Consider the following 21,191-nt stretch of genomic DNA (forward strand, 5'->3'; position numbering starts at 1 on the left):
AGAAAGGGGGGAATACTGCGTCTCGCCCAGGGGCGCTCCTCCCATAATCTCGAAGGGTCCCCTTCCCAGGTGATTTTCCCTCACTTGTCCGCCCCCAGGGTTGGGATCCCAGAGCGAGGGCCCTTCCCTGGCCACCTGAGTCTGGGATCCACGGAAAGTCTGGGAGAAACGCCTCCAGTTTCTTACACAGGGAACATAGGTACTGACATGAAGAAGAGTGGGATCAAAGGTAAAAGTTTTTACAGGATGCTCACAATATAGGTTTATTCAGGATGAACACAATCTTAAGCCTGAACCACAAGAATTTTGAAAGAATCTCTTTCTCAGAGTCATTGCACTTAAAACAAACAATGGGAATAAAAGGGAGGACTATCCCATGATTCAACAAATGTCTGCAGCACAGACTCCAAAACAATCTCCTTAAACCGAGAACATACATATGGGCACAGGGGTGGTATCAACCTAACATATGGAATGTGTTAACAGGATACCTTCTCCTTAGGGTTGAAACAACAAGTTCTCTGGACGCTGTGAAAAGTATCTCAGGATTCAGTAAAAGTCCCTTGTGGTCAACAACAAGTCTCTTTTCTTCCTGATATCCTCATTCTGGGATCTCGTCCTAACATGTTTCATTAACTTACAGTGAGGGGCGTTTGAATGTCCCCAGACTTCATTCTTGATTCCTGGTTCTGTTGATTCAGGTCCTCTGCATCTCATCCAGGAGACACCCCTTTACCAGTTTCAGAGATGTGATGAGGTCAAAAGATAAGGCTGTTTGCCATCAGATTGAGCCCTAAAGCTTCCACTAAGGTGTTTGACATCTGAGCTTTCTAACTGGTCAGAACGGGATAAGTTGGTATGATGACAGGGCCAGACCTGGGCAGGGTGGAATGGTGACAGGCTCCTAAAGCTCTTTTCGAAAAGGGGCCAACTGAACTTCTCTGCAGTATCGGTTCTGTGGCTGACTTCTCCCTGTCTTTTGGTCCATACTCTAGTCCCCAACATACCATCCTTGTTCACCTCCTCAATGTGTTGCAACAACCTTGTGCCAATGGAGACCTCTCTGGCACTCCTGTCTTCTTGCATTTGCTATCTCTCCTACACCTGCTCCTTGATGCCTTGCCACATGTTCATACATCCACCCTTATCTCCTTCCCTCCTTAGCGCTCTGATTTCAGGATTGTAGCATGATTGTTTCTTCTACTTATCTTTTTTCTTCACACACCCCACTGCTTATCCCATGGTGTTCCTCTCTACCTTTCTCCTAGTAAGCTTCTCTCCTTGACATTACCTTCAACCCCCTTTCTTCCTCTCTCCTACTTTTATCCTAATATTCACTACTTCACTCCCTTGGTTATTATCCCTTGGCTCACCCATCACCTCCTCTTTATTCACCAACACATCCCTTGCTTCCTTCCATTGCTTGATGTTCAACACCTCCTTCTCTTCTGTCTCCTCTCATCAGCCTTCTTCCTCTTGACTCAACTGTCCCTCCTGCTGCTCTCACTTCCAACCTGCTCCAACACTGCTCTTCCCCAGACTCTAAATGCCCACACTTGTCTGCATATTGGTGGTTTTTATTAAGAACTAGCCCAAACCCTTTGGTCTCTCCCGCATTTAAGTGTGTTCAGGTGTGTCCAGTGATAACTTGTCACAGGGTGTTAGTTCACTTGCCTGTGTAGGTGGAACTCCATTGGTCCCACTGCTTCATCGAGAGAAAGTTGCCCTAGAAAGCCAGTCAATCTACCTGGTTTGAAGCCATACATGCTGTAACTGAGCACCTTCAAAATTCTTCTGAACAGACATTTGAACTAAATGTTCTGCATTACATCAAAACCTATCAGAAGCGCCTAGAAGAACTGCTCGACACTGTTGAACCTGATAAAGAGACCAAGATAGAGAACTTGTGGGTCAAGTGCCCTTTCTCAGGCAGCTTTGGCACCTGATCTCTGGCATTCTCAGGACCAGAAGCCTAGTTAGGTCTCTATACCTCTACCAGACATTTAAGTAACCATTTTTATTTTGCATGTCCATTTTTCATGTGGATGCCTATTTTTGATACTGATACTCCAGCGTAATTCCTAGTTTATCTGCCTATAATACATATTCAGCCTGTATTACTGAGCTCTTTTCCCTTGCAGGGGTGGGTAATTAGAATGTTTAATAAGCCTGTTTTTAGTAAACTCTTATTTTTAGGAAGACTTGCTTGGACATGCCTTCTATTTTGGTAGTTAGCAAACTGTTTTTGTTTTGAATCTTCCGCCGATGCTCCACATTGTTGGAATATACAGCGGCCCTCATTAACATTATAGTGGCGCAGGAGGTATCAGTTTCAGCTTTATTTTTTTATTTATTTAATTTATGGTGTTTGATTTGTTCACAGTTCATGAATACAAAATATCAAAGGTCGAGGTTAAAAAATTATACATTCCACATTAAACATCACATCACAATTATGTCACATTAATTAACCCATAGTGTAGCATTTGTTCACCATGCCTAGGTAGAATGCAATACGATTCACATATAAGCCAATTTATCTCAGGGTTAAAGTCTGTTGTTAAACACACCCAAACATCCTTAAAAAATTGAATCAATGCAATTACCATAGGTACGCTTTCCCCAATACAAAACAGCATCCATCAATCATCTAAGTTATTAGTTTTGCATCTTTCAAAGACTTTTCCAAGGTACATTCTCTTAGCCATCAGACCCTTGCAGGTCAGCAACATGTGGCGCAGCGTTTCATTAGAGCCTTCAATGTTGCAGTACCTACTTTCTCCTGCATAATAAAACCTCTTTAGTCAAATACAAATTTTAACGAAAACGGAAAAACGGTTTCTGTAAAATCCACATGGAAATTCTCTTAAGATATTTTGAAAGAGTGTTATATGCTCTACTCTCCATCAAGGAATTACGGTTGGTCTTCGATTGTTCCCTCTGGGAGAGCGTTTCCTCCCAGTCTTTTCTCCAAAGCTTGAGTTTAACAGAGTCTGGATTTTTGCATAACATGTCTTCATTTATCTTGTATTTGCTAACTAAAAATAGCCCTATTTGAACTCATTAGGCCAATAACATTTAAGTGCCAGGACCCTGGGTAGAATCCAGACTTAATAGGGGCCGCTCAACACAGGCCCACAGAGTGACTTGGTCTAAGAGCAGTCAGTAGGTGACAGCCAGCCCTGAGAATACATTTGACCAATTGCATTGTTGTTACATGTCCTGAGAAGCGCATGCTACACATCTAAATTAGTCTATAATTAGCCTATATTCATTCACAGGTTCCTTTCCCGTATTCACTTCAAGTTACATACAAGGCCCCAGTGGGGCCAGTTGCTAAGCTTCATCCAATCTCAGCACATTAATAGTGCTTGTGGGACATGTTTCAAGATGGTACCCAGGTTTTCCTAGCTCAGTTATGAGCAGACATACATGAGGTGCAATCTCACAAGTTTATAACCATGACTCCTTCCGGCTGAATATACCAGTGGTTTCTGTGACAAAGGACACGCCAACACTAGCCACCCAGCTTACTGATACACCAAGAGCGTTTCAGATAACAGGTAACTCAGAGCTAAAACAAAGGAACTTTTCCCGCAAGGCAAAGCCCGACAAGGATTTCATAACTCATTATTTTAATATTTCATTCAGGTGCCTGATCGCCTATAACAATAAATTGGCACAAACATGGAGCTTCGACACTGCCCAGCAACACCCACACCATCGCCGGAGCAGAGCCAGTGCCTTGGGAAGACGAGTAGAAGCGTGCAACTGGGTAAGACTCCTTAACCCACGCCCTCCTCTGTATTGCCAGGGCCCCCCTACACAGAAGCAAACAGTTAATTATCTTGCTACCTTTATTTGTATTAGGTTAAGCAGTGAGCCCACTGCAACCCACAGACAGACATCGCTCCCCAGCAACTTTGGAGGAGCATACATTTGGGCCCCTCACACACCCATGAGGCACCCTCTCCAAGGTAATTTTGCCCATGTGTGGCAATGTGTACACTGGAATAGAACGAACATCAGCATATCTAAGCACCCTTGGTGATTACGAGTTTTGTTTCAAAATTATATTTTTAGGTGTAGCAGTCATGCACAGCGGACATTAAAATAGCAGAGAACATCCCTCAGCGAGAGGACACCATCCCTCGCCTTACAAAACCGGAGGAAGGTTCCTTCCCACACTGGTACGTTCACCACTCAGGGTGGGGTCTCACTGTATTGCGAAGCTCAAAAGGGACATCCTCATGCCCCTCCTTTCGTGTGTCCCCCTGTGCCTCCCTCCACCCGCTGGCTGCACTTTTGAGTTAGCTGCACTGCCCCCTTCACCTTCCCCCTAGTACTTCTCTCGTTGCCTCTTCCGTCTTTCGTGTGTCCCCCTGTGCCTCCCTCCACCCGCTGGCTGCACTTTTGAGTTAGCTGCACTGCTCCCTTCACCTTCCCCCTGGTACTTCTCTCCTTCCCTCTTCCCTGCGCTTGCACGATCTAAATGACACAAGGCCTATTAAGATCGTTATTTTGTCCTCCCTTTGTTTCGCCCTCCTTGTCTTGTTGCACCTAGAAACACTTGTGTACAGGCACGTTATAAATGCCTCATCATATATCTCCAGAGAACTAAATACGCATCTCAATTTAGGTGTCCTTCTGCATGCTCATTCTGTCGATGAAGGTACCACAGGGAGCACCTTTCTCTTCTTACTGATTTTAATTCACGTTTGTAAGGCAATGGGACTTATGCCAATCACACTGTGATGACGCCCAGAGTTCGCCCTGATGTTATTGACTTTTTAATCCTCGGGGATCGCCTAAACTCATGCTGTTCTGGTCCTGAGGAAGGCGTCAACACTCAAGCCAACACTGCCGAAACGTATAGCCCCATGTGGTTGATTCTAACACACAATAGAGTGGCTGCGCAGTTTAAGTGAACAGCACTGTGCCCTAGGAAGACCCCTTAACCCATGATTTGACCCATGTGGTAGCATCTGCAGCACTATATATGCTATGTCTAGTTAGACAGAGAAGCAATTTTGAACCGGATATGTTGTTATGTTGATTAACTTGTCATACAGGTCTCTTTTTTCTGCAGCACTTATCTTATTGAGTTTGATGTGTGTAATTATTGTATATGTGTCTTTTGGTATTTACGTTTAATTATTTCTATGTGCTATGATTCTGTGTACTAAACCTTGCTGGAATAAATGTAGATTAAATGATAAAGCTCTGATTTTGTGCAAGGTGAATTGTTCCAACACATACACACATGTGCAGTTACATACATTATCACCCTAGATTTTGACTTTAAATGACTAGGAAGTGATACATACCGAGAGCTCCTTGAAAAACCGACATTGAGTTAAACTTGCAGTAATTTATTTACTATGAGAAATTCATTTCCTGCCAGGACTCTTCTCTGTTTCTTACCCTTCATTTAGCCCTAAGCCTTTTAGTATTTTTTGACGTGCCAGTTTCCATGCAATAAGTATCGGGTCCATGGGGGAAAGTGCAGTATTTTTTAAAACTTTGAAAGCCCTAACCAGGTATGCGTCTATGCATTATCCATATAAAGAAAGGGACTTCCAGGTCTCCCTTGCATGCATTGTTATGAGACCTAGCTCATATCTCATAGTATGCATCAAGGTCCCTTGTGGTAAATACAAGATTCTCCACCAAAAAAGAGCCTCAAGCTTTATCCAAACTGAGAATGCAGTCGCGAAAGAAACTTCAGAGACATAGGTCAAAATAGCTACTATTTTCATTTTTATAAAAGTTAACTAATAGCTCAATAGAAAATTGACAGTACCTTTTGAGTATAATTAACCCTTGAGCAGAAAAGTTTTTACTTTTTACCCTTAGCTGCGAAATTCTCAGTGCGTTACACATACTAGTGTTTAGCAACATGCCCAAATAGGTAAATTAATGTACGATATCTATTTTCTCCCCTATTATGGCCCAATTTGGGCGTTTAGAACTCCTACCTTGCACCCTTTGTAAAATCAAGATCTTTTTCTTGGAAACGTTTATCTTCAAATTCTTACCTTCTAAGTATGTTTGCAAAGCTTCCAGCTTGCGTTGTAGACCTACCAGGGTCTGGTCAATCAAGACCAGATCATCGGCAAAAACCGAAGTCCCTTTAAAACTTGGCGGACATGAGCAGGGCTTCTCCAAAGTCAGAGAAACATCTGATATGAAAAGGTTAAAAAGCGCTGGCGCTAAGGAGCACCCCTGTTTTAGACCTCTTGCCGTTCCAAAGGGGTTTGATAGGGGTGTCCCCCCTATTTACTCATACCTTCAGAGAGGTGTCAGTATAAAAGGCCTGGATTGCATGAAGTAAATCAGGCGGGCAACTCCATTTTTTTTTAATTTAGACCAAAGAAGGTCCCAGTCAACAGAGTCAGTCAACAGAGTCAAACGCCTGTTACAGATCCACAAATGGCAAGAACATTTTCGTCCTTCCCATTAAAGAATGCGTCTTACAGATGTTCAAGATAAATGCGTTCAAGCTGGTATCAATGCCCCTTACGAAGACAGACTGAAAAAAATCATACTGTCCAATCGAAGTGGCCCAATCCGTCAGTCTTAACAACAACACCCACGACATCAAGAAGATCTTCCCCACGGCCCTTCTTAAAGATGGGGACCACGATCAAAACCTTCCATTAGGCTGCTATGGCTCTGATGAGCTCTGAAAACAACAGCATTAAGAAATCGACCCATTCACTAGGTTTCGCCTTGATCATCATGATTGTTATGCCATCCGGGCCTGGACACCTTGAAGTGCTTGCCTTTTTTATTAAACCGTACAAGGTTTCTCGATCAAATTCTGTGTGCCACTCACACAAAGGCTTGATCTCTCCCTCACTATTAAGTGCATGTGGGGAGTCAAACAAAACTGAAAAGTGACTAATCCATTTTGCTTACGACACTGCATTCATCAATAGCGCTTCTTTCGGTGTCCCTGCACTGTTCAAAAGCTGCCAAACCTCACCCACGTTTTTATTATGTATTTTTAGCAACATGTTCTCTGCGTCTTTTAGAAAGATAGCACACTTGAAAACCTTCAACCAATTTGTATATTTCTGCCTGCTCATTATCAAAGGAGACCATACCATGCTTCCAGGTTGTTTAATTTTTTTTAATCAACCTGCAGTCCTCTTTTTTGAGAAACCACCTCCAGGTTTTACGTATGTTTATGAACGTACACAGTACGCATACCCCAACCCTTAATGGAAACAAAGTCTGTTAAAAGAGGTGTGTAATCAATAAAAGGACTGCTGTTAATTGTTTTTTGATGGTGTACTTTGCCTGTTGAGCCTTGCCTTATTTTACTTACACTCTGTGCCGACATGCAGAGGCGATGGCGGCCTTGAGCAATGTCTAGGTCAACATGATGTACTGATAGTGGGGAAGTGTTGCAAATCGACCATGTCAGTTGCAATATATCATGGTCACTACTAAGTTTTGGAAAGACCTCAAAGTGAGTGACAAGCGGCAACAAGTTGCTACTAATGAAGATGTAAAACGGAACCGCACTCTTGCTAGCAGACTTCCACGTCGTGCGGCTCGGGATATCACCCTCAATTTTTCCATTCATCATGTGCAGTTTCATGTTAGACGCAACTTCCCCCAATAATGATTTTCTTTTGTCCAATGCTTTCTGTCCAAATTGAGACCTCTAGACCGGCAATGTTATAATCAGCACAAACTATCACAGAAAACTCCTGCAAGGACTCAACAGTCAATCACCGTATGAAGAAGTGTGTCGAATGGATCCTGATACTTAATCCCCTTTGGGTTCCAATGTAGGTTGCACACCTGGGCTGGTTGCCCTTCTAATTGCCTGGCAATAACCAGTATCTGAACGTACGGGTCAGAGCATATTTCCTCCACAATCTGGAGATCCACCCCACTTTTAACAGCTATCAGGAGCCCTGACAAAGGGCACCCACTGGAGAGCCTTGTTAAAAAAATAGAGTAGCCAGTCAATGATACTGGTGTCCTCAGCCAGGTTTCTTGCAGGCACACAATCCCAGAGGATTCAAACTGATGGTCCCCCTTCGCAAAAGGGTGCTGTGAGCCTCTACAGTCCCACAACGCCAACTTAAATTCTCCCTGCTTTATAGGGACCCTCAGCTAGTCCTCCCTGCTCTTCAGATCGAGTGGCCCTGGGAGCCTAGCCCATGAGCCCTGTTGATCTTGACAGTCAATTACTTGTTGCATGCATTCCACTCTCCACCTTGTGCCCTTTGTCCCATCCACTGTTAATTTGCATGAAAAAGGTTTAGGTATTGAATGCACCTGGTTTTAGTTTCGACCTCTTTGGTCATCCCTATAGTAAATAAACCAAGGCTCTAGTCCCTCGCTCCCCAGGGATTGAAACCAAACCGCCTTAGAATGATTGTCTAAGCCTGTTAGGGGGTGACCCCCCGCAAAAAAGAGTTTGTGTGTAACTCTCTTAAATTAAACCCTAACGGAAGTAGGTCAGCCGCCTCTTCAAACAAGAGGGCTTTCACCGATCTTAATGTCAAGTGCAAAATGACCCTGTCCATATAGATTTTGTTTGGAAACTCAACCAGGCTTATGTCCCCAGAGTTTATAACCTCAACTTGGGGACATTATGAATAAGACGCAGAACATTAGTCCGGTTTAAACATAGAGCATCAGGCTTGTTAAACAGTCTTTCCAAAAAAACACCAAAAGTATGAGGTTTGGCACAATGGGCCAGGTCGTTCTGCTGGCCAAACCAACACTGATAAGCTGGTCTGTGAGATGTAGGTTGGTTACGCTGGGTGAGGAAGGATTGCCATGGCCAGATTTCTTTGCTCCAAAGTTCGAAACACTAATTTGGATTTCGGATGACTCTGGTCACCAGTGTTGTTACCCAACAAAGGACTAGTAGTAGAACCCAAGTTTCTTTGGTTCAATGACCTTGGCGCACAACAGGCGTCCACTTTCACGGCCCTAAAGATAGCTGCCATCACCCTGCGCTGCTTCGCCCTACTATTTGCTTCAACATCATCTAGTCTCGTCGATAGTTCTAGTTGGTCTTTTATTGAGTACACCGATAAGTTCAAAGATTTTTCCGATGTAAATGTCGAATGTTCTCGTTGGTGTTCCTCGCCAAGAACGGCCTTAGAAACTCCAAGCATGAGATCTTCCTCACCTCTGCTTTCCAATGTTAATATTTCAGGCTTCCACTTGGAGCTAGAAGCCACTACTTCTGGATTTAGGGGAATACTCAAATTCCTTAGGAATTTCCTGGAAGCATTTGAGTTCATTTTTTTGCCATTGCCCAAGTTTTTAGATTTGTTTTAAGTAAAGTTTGTATATGATGCAGAGAGGGCGCAAGAGGGCCATCCAAGATGGCGGCTTCCCAGTGAGCTCTGTGTAGCTCCTAATTAATCCTGACAAATTTTCGCTTCTGTGGTGCCCATTCGAACTGCGACGGCCACCAACGCCTGCACGAGACACTGCGGCACAACCCAAGCCCATTATTTCAACAGATGGCCGCTAACTGACTCAACAAAGATCCGGCAGACAAGGACACCCCCGCCCGCGCAGGCTCGAGGCCTTCACTAATGGTGCTGTGAGCGCCTGGGGAGGGAGTGGCTTGCCGCGAGGCGGACCAGCGCTGGAGGAGTGTAAACGGCGAACACCAGGCGTGACCTGCCGGGAGCTCCGGGTCGCAGCGATGAGGCGCTGATACATGCACGGCCTCGGCGTCCAAAGAGGCAAGAGAGCTCCTGATAATGAGGCGGCCCAACGCGGAGAGAGGAAGCGGCGCCGCTTCGCCCAGGCGGACCCCAGACAATAACAAGGTACGAGCGTTCCACTATACGTGCGGTTCCACAGGCGCTTGCTAGCTTGGCGGGCTCCCCAGTCGACCCGGTCCTCCCGTGTGACACGCACACCAATAACAAGCGTGAAAACGCCCGATACCTTGGACAACTTGGTCCCGCTCACGGGGGGAACTCCAGCCACGCATAAGCCCTCCACGACCATCAGGAGGACGCGGAGCGCATCGCATAGACCTGCTGGCACTAAAAGACACACTTCTGAAATACCCCAAAGTAACGCGCACAATCAACTGAACGTGTCTCGCAGCCCCTCTCCAACCTGCCAGACAGAGAGGCTGTGGGGGAGCAACAAGATCACATCGCATAACCCCCACCAGCAGGCTGAATCCCTACAAAGACAGCGGTGGTTGACCTCAACCCCAGGCACCAACCTTAAACATCAGAACCAAGGCGGTATCACTATGCAACCCCTGTGTGATCCGATCCCCAGACAAGCACCATCCTGTCTAAGCTTGCGGGGACCGACTCAGCGTGCACCCTGACCCACCTGCGTGTCTCCAACACCTGCCTGCAACTGGGTGGTTGCCCTGCGCCGCAGGCCCCCTGTCTGAGAGAAAGGCAACGCACACAGGTTTCCTGCAAGGCGTGACGCCGCCACCACCAACTACAAGCGCACTGCGTGGCAGAGGCAGTTCTGAGCACAACTACCCCCAGGGCCTCGATTCCGCACCATCCAACATCGAGGGTAGCTGGCAACCCCCAAACCTTCCCTGGTTACAGCCCGACAAAATCACGCAAAGTTCAGCAATCAGGCCTCACGGCCCACTCATAACAACAAGACAAACCACCACTGCCTTTTAGTGGGGGTAAGGTATGGGGTTGGAGTTCACGAGGGTCACTCAGGCTTTTTGGTTTTTGCTTACTGAAAATTGGTTCCAGGGCTCCAGTATCCATCTTCGCCATAGTTTGGCATGCTCTGTCCAAGTATTTTGTGGCGTTCTTTTTCGATTCTGATGCTATTTTTTTTTCGTTCTCTAGATTGAACCCTTTTTCTTCCCATGCTACCCCCTGCTTGTTGCATCTTGCTTCTGCTGCTGTTATGTAGCCTTCCAGGAAGTCTAGCTTAGATTGCATCTTGCACAGTAGCGTGGTATTGTCTTTGGCTGAATTGCTTATCGTTTCGTATAATTTGCAGAACGGTGCGAGGGCGATTGTTAGTGCCGCCATAATTGTCGTCATGCCCTGTTTTTTATTCGGGGATGGTCTTTGAGAGTCCATCACAATTTCACTGTGTCTTCTGAACTTGACTGGCGTCTTCTGGTGCTCTCTACCAGTGCCCTTATCCGGCTATTGTGCAGAGATATGGAGAGTGGAAGCTCCAGCTGTTCCTGTGAATACTTCAGAGCAGTCTAACAATGTTTTAGATACGGTTTGGTTCCCTGGGTTTCCATCTTTGTTTTGGCTCGTTGTTCGTTCCCCTCTTTCTATGTGTTGCAGATGGATTTTTGACCACGATTGGTCACTCATGCGTGACCTTGAGCCAGGAATGTGCTCTTGGTGTCTCCAACCCTCCATGGTTGAACTGCATTTTGCGTGAATTTCAGGTCTTAAGTTGTGTCTAGAGCTGTCTGAGAGCTCTTGCTGGGCCACCTGATCTTTCCTTATGATATCACATAATAGTGAACTGTGCGGCGTCTTGGTGCTTGGTTGCACACCTACCTCTTCCTGATCTCTCCGTTCTTGGCCCCCTACCTGTGAAGGTATTGCCGACCTACGTGATGGGTCTAAGCTTTGTTTCGGACTATTCACCGGGGAGATGGTCGCCCTACCATCGGGGATCAGACAGAGCCTTACTTCCTCACGCCCCATTTGCTGTTGGTCCAGGGTATCGGTGGTGTTCGGCGTTGTCTTGGGTTGCTCAACCTCCTTCCTCGCGGTATCTGGTGTGATGTTTGATTCCTCAGGGATTGTGCTCGAGTTAATAGGCTCCATCAGCACACTTTTTTCCTGCTGTCTTCTTGTGGGTCTGAGATGCCCTTTCTTTGCGGTTATCGTCATTTGCCTGATTTCTTTCGCCTATGATAGCTTTATTTAGATCTGAGTTTCCTGGGATGTCTGTCTGCTTATCTTCTGCAGACAGCCCCTTTTCGACGTGCAGGATTGTAGGTTTGTTCGCTACGTCCGTTCTTCGCGCTTTTAATGCCGGAAATGACCCCTCAATCATTTCCAAGATTTCCGCATCAGTGATTTCGTCATCTGCTTCCAGTTTGCGTTTTTTCTGTTGCGTCTTCAAAAAAGTGAACATGGCGTGCGAAATTCGTGGTTTTAAAATCGTACGGGACCCTGCTGCCGATTTTTTTCCTGTCGCCGAGTGAGGGTTGGTTGTCTCTTTTGCAGCTTGAATTTTCTGTTTGTTAAGGGTTGTTCTATCGGCTAGATGGTTTTGGTTTTCCAGTAAAATTGATGTTGTTGTTTTTCCTTTTTGTTTCTTTATGTATTGTTGTTTGATGGTACCCGGTTTAGAGCTCTTTTTTGGTCCTGTGGTCGATACAGAGACTGGGGTCCCCAAATCAACCCAATCACCCGTATCAAGCTATTGGGCGTTTGGCCAATCGATACGGCCTTGGTCTCTGTGATCGTATTCTCCTCTAATGATCTTGTAGGTTCATTGTTTAAATGGAGATTAGTCACATCTTTTCTTGGACTAAATTCCCCTGTGAGGTCATACGGCTCATTGATTGGGACGGCCGCCACCAGTGGGGCCTTGGAGATGTGAGTGACGGCTATAGTCGGAGGCATCGGCCTTTCTATTAACAGAGAGGACTCGAAGTCTATTAATTTGCTCTCTCCTGGCTTCACATCTCCTGAAGTTGAGGGTTCAGTATAGGTGTTTGGTGGATGGCTGGGTTCCGTCACGATTTTTAATTCCTCCCGTGACTGGCTTATTTCCTTTTCACCTTCCATGATCACTCGGGGGTGCAGGCAGGAGGCTATGGCTATGGGGCTATTTCCCTGCGTGCCCCCGATCCAAGTCTCTCTGACCTCCAGGTCGTTCTGCACTTCTGGCACCCCCCCTCTTCGATTGGGGCACGGGGACTGAGCAAGGTCCAGGTCGGTCCACCCTCCGGTTGACCGAGCTGGTAAACCTCTCGCCGAGGCGGCGCTCTGGTCCTGTGCTGATTTCGTGCTATTCGGAATGTCCAAGGCGGGATACGAGATGCTGGTAGACATCTTGGGGGGGCCCTTTTCATTTTCAAACATATTTTTTCCCATAGCTGTAGACCGGGGTAAGTCCATAACCCTCCCATCAGCTCCTTTATGGTGGCATTGAGCAGCGGACGTGGTGGCGTTCAAAGGTTTTGGGTCTGCTGCGAGGTGCACAATGGGCTTACCTCTTTTCCCCGGCGACCTTCGCTCTCCTTGTGGGAGATTTTTGAAGTTGCTCCGCAAAATTCTATGCGGCTCCGGCGGTTCTTGTAGTTGCAAAGGGTCCGCCTCCGGGTGGGGCTGCAGGTTGCTCTCTGGCATGTCTGGAACTCCTGCTCCCGGCATTTTTTTTTCCGTATCGAGGAGTTTCTGGGCGCTTGTACCGCTTGTACAAGCGGGGAGGGGTTCTTTCCTCCCCCCAAGCTCCCTTTCCCCAGTCCGCCTGGGACCACACGGGAACACAGGAAACACTCGCCACACTCTGCTACGCTCCGCGTAGCAGGGTGTTTTGAAGGGAAACTCCTCCTCTTCCTCAACGTGTCGCACAGCAGGCAGGACTCGGTCTCCTCCACACAGGAAAGACTCGCCACACTCCACTACGCTCCGCTCCGCGTAGCAGGGTGTTTTGAAGGGAAACTCCTCCTCTTCCTCAACATGTCGCACAGCAGGCAGGACTCGGTCTCCTCCACACTGGAAACACTTTTATATTTCTTCCAAGCGCTACCCTAAAAACATGCACAAACTAGCACTTCAGAGGCTCCAACAGGACATCATGCCTTATCAGCAAAACTCCTTTCAAAAGGTCTCTGGAGCAGCCTTATACAGAATAAGGAATAAAGGTGGACTCTACGTAACCAATATTTTGAGATACTTTCTGCCCTCTCAGGTGAGAGCCCTCAGAGATTGGATTGCCCCCAATTCCTATAAAAACTGGAAATGTTGGAAGAATATATGGCTTGGCTTCTTCAGAGAGACAGACCCATAGCCATGTAAAAATGACCCGCTACAAATATCGACCCTAAACGTTTGAGATAGCATTTGAATTAGGCTGGGGCCGACTTACTTTCCTGGGCCTACCACTCCCATACATTTCAATTCAGACTTTCATCCAGCCAATGAAGGATCTGCATTTGAGCCCCGGAGAACAAAAGGGTGGGTATTTTTACTGCACATGTTCTTCCGAGGCCAAAGAAGATCCTTTGAATCTTATAAGGACACAATTGTGGTTTATGAGCGAGAGTGCTACAGATATTGACAATTGAGACTCTGGGCACTATGAGACACTGAGCACTACACAGGCTTAGCAGAGAGGCCAGGAGGACTGCTTACTGAATTTGAAACAATTGTGTTTTGTCTGCATTTTTGATAGGTGCCTTTCTCTCGTCCATATAAATGCCTTAACTCCAGGCAATTAAGGTTTTCCCTCCTATGTACACAAATGGCACAACATCGTCAAATAAGTGAACGCTATTTGGTGGGGAGTTCATAAATGCTTGAGAAGTGTTCAATAAGCCGGAAAAAGTTTCAGATTATTATCCAGCGGGTATCTCACACCTGACAGGGATAGGCACATTGGCAGCGGTGGTTCCAGGCTGTGCCGATAAGGATGTCAGGGAGCAGGCACATATCTACATATCTGATGGCTTTGCCCCAAACTAAGCCTATACTGGAATTCTATGACAGAATCTACAATCCCATGTACACTTAAATCATGTTTCATAGTGATAGAATGTTGTTCTAAATTCTAGCATGGTGGACAGATGTTTAGGAGACCACCCTTGTTGCATGAACAGGGGACACTTCTGGGAAGAGAGCCAGACCAATTCAAGGGAGCTCGGAGAGCAGTCAAGGCTAAATCTCAGGAGGAGTGAGTGTGATCAGGGGTCTCCAATGAGCACACACAGTGATACGCCAAGAATTACAATTAGACAGTAGTATACAAAAATATACTATTTATTATAGGCTCAATAGCAACGCAATGAATACTGAAATGGACATGTAAACTACCACACAAACAACACACTATATAATATATATACAATCACTGGAGTCAGTGCAAGAAAGTTAATAACTTGGCCAATACCTGCAAAGGAAGAAGTTGAGGAACTTTTGTACCTCAGATATGGCAATCATAACTTTAAGAGTCCAGCCCTAAAATGAGCGGAGACTCGTCCTCAATGTTCAATGCACATGTAAATACATACAGTTGTGCGTGAAGTCCACAAGTACTATCTTTAGGGAGCAGGAAAAAGTTAGAAGAATTAATGAAGGGGTGAAAAAGATTCCAAGTGTCAGGTGAGGATCTGCTACTGCTAACAGAGCTGTTCCTAAATTTCAGAGGGCACTAGGCAGCGAGCACTACTCAAGCCAAAAGATGGTCAAAATCTAGCCAGCAACAGAGGAATGCGTTGGATGAACAAAGGGCAACCAGTAATTGACGTGTATCCTCAACAAAATTCAGCAGAAGGGTGTCTTGTTGGACAAGCTAGGTTTTAGCAAAATCTTGGGTTGAAACTCAAAACAGCGACGCTCCTGCACGGCAACCTAGTTCATGCTGGACAGCCCACTGGATGGCTGAGGGATATTCCCGGAGAGGTTCACTTGCAGGGTTAGAAGGAGGCGTCGCAGGGTTACCAGGAGGCGTCGAGAATGTTTGGTCCCACCACTCCAAGGGTTCAAAGCACCTTTGCAGGTCTTCTGAGATCAGGCGCAAAGCACAGCAGCAGGATTCAGTTGCCAGACCTTTCCAAGTGCATCTTAGAGTTGTCCTTCGTTCTGCTTGGCTCCTCAGGATACTTGGCTCTTTATTCAAATCTCCTGGATGAATTCAGGACCCCATCTCTAATGCACAGTCAGGTAAGTGCTCGCACTCAGCACACCAATGGCAAGATCCACTCCATGCATGCACACCATCAGGGGTCCATCACATGCACACCAGACACCCTGACACCAGCAATGTGGATTGGTACCACACAGTCCCAGCCCACTTCCTGAGTGCCTTCCCACTTGACCTGCAGAGGCCTGCGAAAGAAGCAGCTTTTGCAGGCAAATGCATGCCCAAAAAAGAAATCCTGGCCCTGGAAAGGCAAAGGGACAACATGCCAAAAGGTGCAAACAAAAGACCTTATGGCACGGCCATGTTGGACACTAGCCACAGTCACGAGCCACATGCGGTAAACGCGGTAAGGCTCACTGAAAAGGTATACGAATAAAAGAAAATTCTGCTGCTGCCACCAGTTTGTCCTGAAGCACATTGTACAATCTAGGGCCATAAAACACAACGGCCCCATTGCGCGGTACTTGAAGGTACTTTGCCCAATGATAAAAAGTTACAGCAAACTGGTAAAGTCGAAGGAATAAGAGAAACAACGTTTCTCAGTACTGACAGCCTGAAGGGCATGGAAGTTTCCCCATAACAACGAGTGAAACCCCAGGCAAGTGAAGCTGAAGGCTGCACTCCACTGTAAAAAGTCAGGTCAAAATACAAAAACAAATGTAAAAGGTTGGGTGGTCCATTAACTATGGAGGAAAGGTTGCTTATTGAGAAATCTTTCCTAGCAGGTAGGCATCACAGAAATCAAGCACATTTGCAGCAACAGTCCGTAATGCCCATAATTCTGACCATGTTGTTAGTAACAAGAGTCACAATAGTATCTTTTTGGAAATCAAGTTGAGCTCCGCCTCGAGAGCTGGTGGTCAGAAATGTGGAACCTTCTAATAGGCCAAAGATGACCTGCATTATTCATGAAAATAAAGCCTCTTTTTTCAAGATGTACATTTTTTTTTAGCATTCGTGTAATAAGGCCTTGCCCTAGTAAGAGCACTTGGCTTACTGGAATGCTTGTAGGGGCGTCAGTTCTCTTTGTATTATGCTTTGTTATCTATGCAGACAAAACTCCATTTGTTTAGCTCTGCTCTTCACAGTTTAGTTGCTACATACATGCAGCTATAGTGAAACAGTGTGGGTCTCCTTTTATTTCTCTCTCTGTTCTACGTTGTTGGCTCTACTGTGGCAAAATAGAGGATGATTAATCTTGTATTGTTGGGTTTCTGTTTCCTTCTTACCTTATGTACTTTCTCTTTCATTTGTCTAAGGAGCTTACTGCCGTATATGGCATGATTTGCAACTGCTAATACATATGAACATTTTAAAAAACATATTTGTGTTTCCTAACAAGGCTTTGATTCTTAAACACACAGCAAAATATTAGGTGGAAAACCAGGGAAAAGAATACAAAAGTCTAGCAGCCAAAATTATGGGTGATATTAGCCACATGATTGGTTCTAGAATAAGGCAATAAAAGGTGGTCAGCTTGAACATTGTTGGGCGGGATTGTCCAACTGGCATCAAAAATCCCTGTACTTTGCAAATGTGGTTCATTTGCAAAGCGATAGGTTGGGGGAAGGGGGAGAAGCAGGAAAATGTTACTTTGCTTACCGTGGAAAAAATCCTACGAGCACCTGCCCATATTCCCTATACAAATCTTCAGCATCAGTCTATCCCATTGCAGCAACATGAATATTAACAGGAATTGAAAATAATGAAACATTTCTTTCTTTCTTTCCTACCTTGGTTATGACATCTCCATTGGCGTCGAAAAAGAGGTAGACAAGAGAAACCTTTGAACAAGAAGAAGGGAAAGAAACAAATTACTTATTTTATGGATTTACAAAGCAACATGTTACCAAGGACGCTGTGTGGAAAAGAGACAGAAATGGAACATGCAGATAAAACAGATGTAAAGCAACGAAAGCCATTACAAGATGTAAGAAATTAAGAACCACGTCTTTAGACATTCCAAATGTTAAAATGATTGGTTTCAATAGGCAAGAGCGGCTATGTGTCCCATTGGAGGATACACCAGTAATGTAAAGTGCTCTACTTCATTTATTCTGGAGCTAGGCAGAGGGTGCAGGATGTTTAGATTGTCTAATAATAAGTCCCTAACCAGCATCCACTTGTAAATGAGGCTTGTGGTGAAACATGGTGCTCAATTATGGAGTATTTCAGTAGGATTCTGGTGGGGTACAGCCTTCTATACCCAGAACCACGTCTTTAGACATTCCAAATGTTAAAATGATTGGTTTCACTAGGCAAGAGCGGCTATGTGTCCCATTGAAGGATACACCAGTAATGTAGAGTGCTCTACTTCATTTATTCTGGAGCTAGGCAGAGGGTGCAGGATGTTTAGATTGTCTAATAATAAGTCCCTAACCAGCGTCCACTTGTAAATGAGGCTTGTGGTGAAACATGGTGCTCAATTATGGAGTATTTCAGTAGGATTCTGGTGGGGTACAGCCTTCTATACCCAGAACCACGTCTTTAGACATTCCAAATGTTAAAATGATTGGTTTCACTAGGCAAGAGCGGCTATGTGTCCCATTGAAGGATACACCAGTAATGTAGAGTGCTCTACTTCATTTATTCTGGAGCTAGGCAGAGGGTGCAGGATGTTTAGATTGTCTAATAATAAGTACCTAACCAGGGTCCACTTGTAAATGAGGCTTGTGGTGAAACATGGTGCTCAATTATGGAGTATTTCAGCAGGATTCTGGTGGGGTACAGCCTTCTATACCCAGAACGTGCCCCTACAGTGACCACTATGAAAGCTAAGTACAGAGTCCAGCAACCTACAAGGAAGTGATTGGGGTGTGTGAAGAATGTTGCCATATGAGGTCATGGCTACTACCTGCCTCAGAGTTCAGTCTAAAGTAGCCAGGACCATATTGGACCTGCTTGTGAATGGTGTCTGGGATTCATGTCCAAACCCACACCTAAGAAAAAGCTTAAGAAATCGTAATGAGGCAGATAACCCTTGATCCGATGATTTCAAGACTTTTGAAAGTTTCCAGGCTTGAATTGAGTGTGAAGTTAACCCTGAATCCCAAATCTCCCATTTAAAACATGAGGCTACATCCTTAAGATTTCCAACCTGGAGAACATCTGAAGCAGAGCATATGCACACCCATAGAGGAATTGTAAAGACGCTTTGTTGATTCCTGCACTCTTATAAGAACTGTTCTGAAACTGAGGGACTGCCCAGTATCTGCAAATGCTAAATCCTACTGTAAGGAAGGCATGGTATCAACAGTATGATAGACACAAGTGACCAGAGTTCAAGAGTGTTTATTGAACTTTCGCAAGGGTGTGATAAACACCTATCTAAACCTAAATCTACAGATGGGAGGAGGCTACAACCATCAAATAGTAGTATTGCAGTCCTAGTGGAGTCTTGTCAACATAAAAGGGCCTATACTACAAAACCTATTGCCAATCCTTACCACTAATTTACAAATAGTGTGGGGTAGTGTTCATGAAAATGAAATAAGTGTTCACAAAATGATATGTCAGGATATTCGGGCAGTTGGCCTCCCTTCCCCACAGTTTCAGCACGGAGAAAGGCGGTGCACTTGAGAAAAGCACAAACTCTGGCTTCTGTGGCACAAGGATACAGTTCAATTACCAGCATCAGGACCTTCTGTGTCCAATTCTCTTTAATTCTTAAAAGTCTTGACTCAGAGGGCCTGATGTACAAAAACAAGATGTAAAAAGTTATTTTCTTCTTACAAATATTCAATCTGGCTGTTCACCCTGGATCCCCATCAGCCGGGCTCAGATCCCTTCCAAAAACAAAAGTTCAACATTGGATCTCCCTCTTATTACAATGTTCAGAGAATTCTTTCTTGGGTGACTCACGGTTCACCGCGGATCCCCCTCAGCCAGGCTCAGATACCTTTCTTTTACTCAATTAGTTTCCCTCAGCCGGACTCGGACCAATTGCAGTGTTTCTTACACTATTGAAGACTTTCCAATGTGCACAGGGTTTAGCTTGATCCGTTGCAGGACCACTTCGATCTCAAGAGTCCTTTTTATCACACTGGGCATCAGTTGGCTACCTAACGGAGACTTTCGAATAAGCACCCACGTGGCACCAGCCCACTCTGTCTACAGTATCTTTTCTTGGCCTCTCAAAGTTCAGTCGCTCCTTTGGCTTCCAATTATATTAACGTTGCTCGTCACATACACCTCACACACTGTTCTCTTTATACAATGTTGCTGCTTGCAACCTTGGTTCAAAACAAAGGCTGGTTTGGTATCAGTTTCTCTGACTCACCGGCTGTACTGTCTTTACTGATGCTGCTTTGTTGTAGGAGTCAAGGACAGTACCACGGCGGCAATCGCTCCTCCCCGCCTTGGTTTTCAATGCGGGAGAGCCACAGGTACCTCCGACACACTGTGCAGGTTTGATCAACTTTAGTGCCTGGTCCTAGGTTTCTTACTTTCCAAGGCTCATGAAAGTAAAGGTGTTTAAGTGGCAAGGACGAGTATGCTTGTCCTTTTTGCATAGACTTGCATAATAGCCTGGCACTTAATGGGTTAAAGGTCTAGGGCACTTCTCTCCTTGCAACCCTCTCTGGTTTCGCCATCTTTCTCCTCGTATTAAACTGCCATCTTGGAACTGCTGTTTCTTCGTGTGATTTGCGTTGCTCAGAGCGCTTTCATGTTCCGCGTTTTTATCCGTGTGGGGAAGTGTGATGGAATTCAGGTGTGTAATGATCAGTAATTACATGACCTTGCCTGACCATTTGGTTGGGACATGTCAGGTATGTCGCTCACAGTGAGCCGTCAGTGAGAAAGTGTTTGTGTCGGGGAATGGTGTGGGGGGGCTGAGTTCCTAGGTACCCTACCTGTTAGAATGGGGAAAAGGTGTTACAGGGAAGGGGAAACCGCATATCAGCATGCAGTGTCCCACTTCCACTCCCTGAAGACCCCTCATCTAGGTGATCCTCCCACACTGGTCCACCCCCAGAAAATGAATCCAAAAGCGATGGCCATTTCCTGGCCACCTGGATGACAGATCCACGGGGACTAGCAGGTGAGGCACCTTCAGGTTTGTCACACTACAGAGCAGAGTAAACTAAGAAATGACGATCCCTTTATTTGTTCTGGTGGGACCAGCCAAGTCACAAGCCCACAATTATTCTGTGCCTCCGACAAGTTTTGCTGACGTTGCCATGCATGGATCCAATAAGAACATGCAGAGGCAATGGACAATGAGATGAAGGCCACCCTACACAGCATATAGCCTTTCATTGCTACCTGAAGTAAATTACTAAAATACAACTAGGCATTTAAAATGGACATTTAACTTGGAGCAGTTCATCTTCAACCTGAACTGTCTCTGC

General features: G+C 45.5%; 1 protein-coding gene across 1 annotated transcript in view; it reads right to left on the bottom strand.

Moving 5' to 3' along the window:
* AGBL3 (AGBL carboxypeptidase 3) overlaps window positions 1–21,191 on the bottom strand; it is a 2,309,829-nt gene that overhangs the window by 395,841 nt on the left and 1,892,797 nt on the right. Inside the window, exon 16 of the mRNA XM_069628782.1 lies at window positions 17,574–17,624. Within this exon, the coding sequence (XP_069484883.1) occupies window positions 17,574–17,624 (51 nt within the window). The remainder of the gene's footprint in view (window positions 1–17,573; window positions 17,625–21,191) is intronic.

This window comes from Ambystoma mexicanum, chromosome 12, assembly GCF_040938575.1.
Source record: "Ambystoma mexicanum isolate Mex_15411 chromosome 12, UKY_AmexF1_1, whole genome shotgun sequence".
NCBI lineage: Eukaryota > Metazoa > Chordata > Amphibia > Caudata > Ambystomatidae > Ambystoma > Ambystoma mexicanum.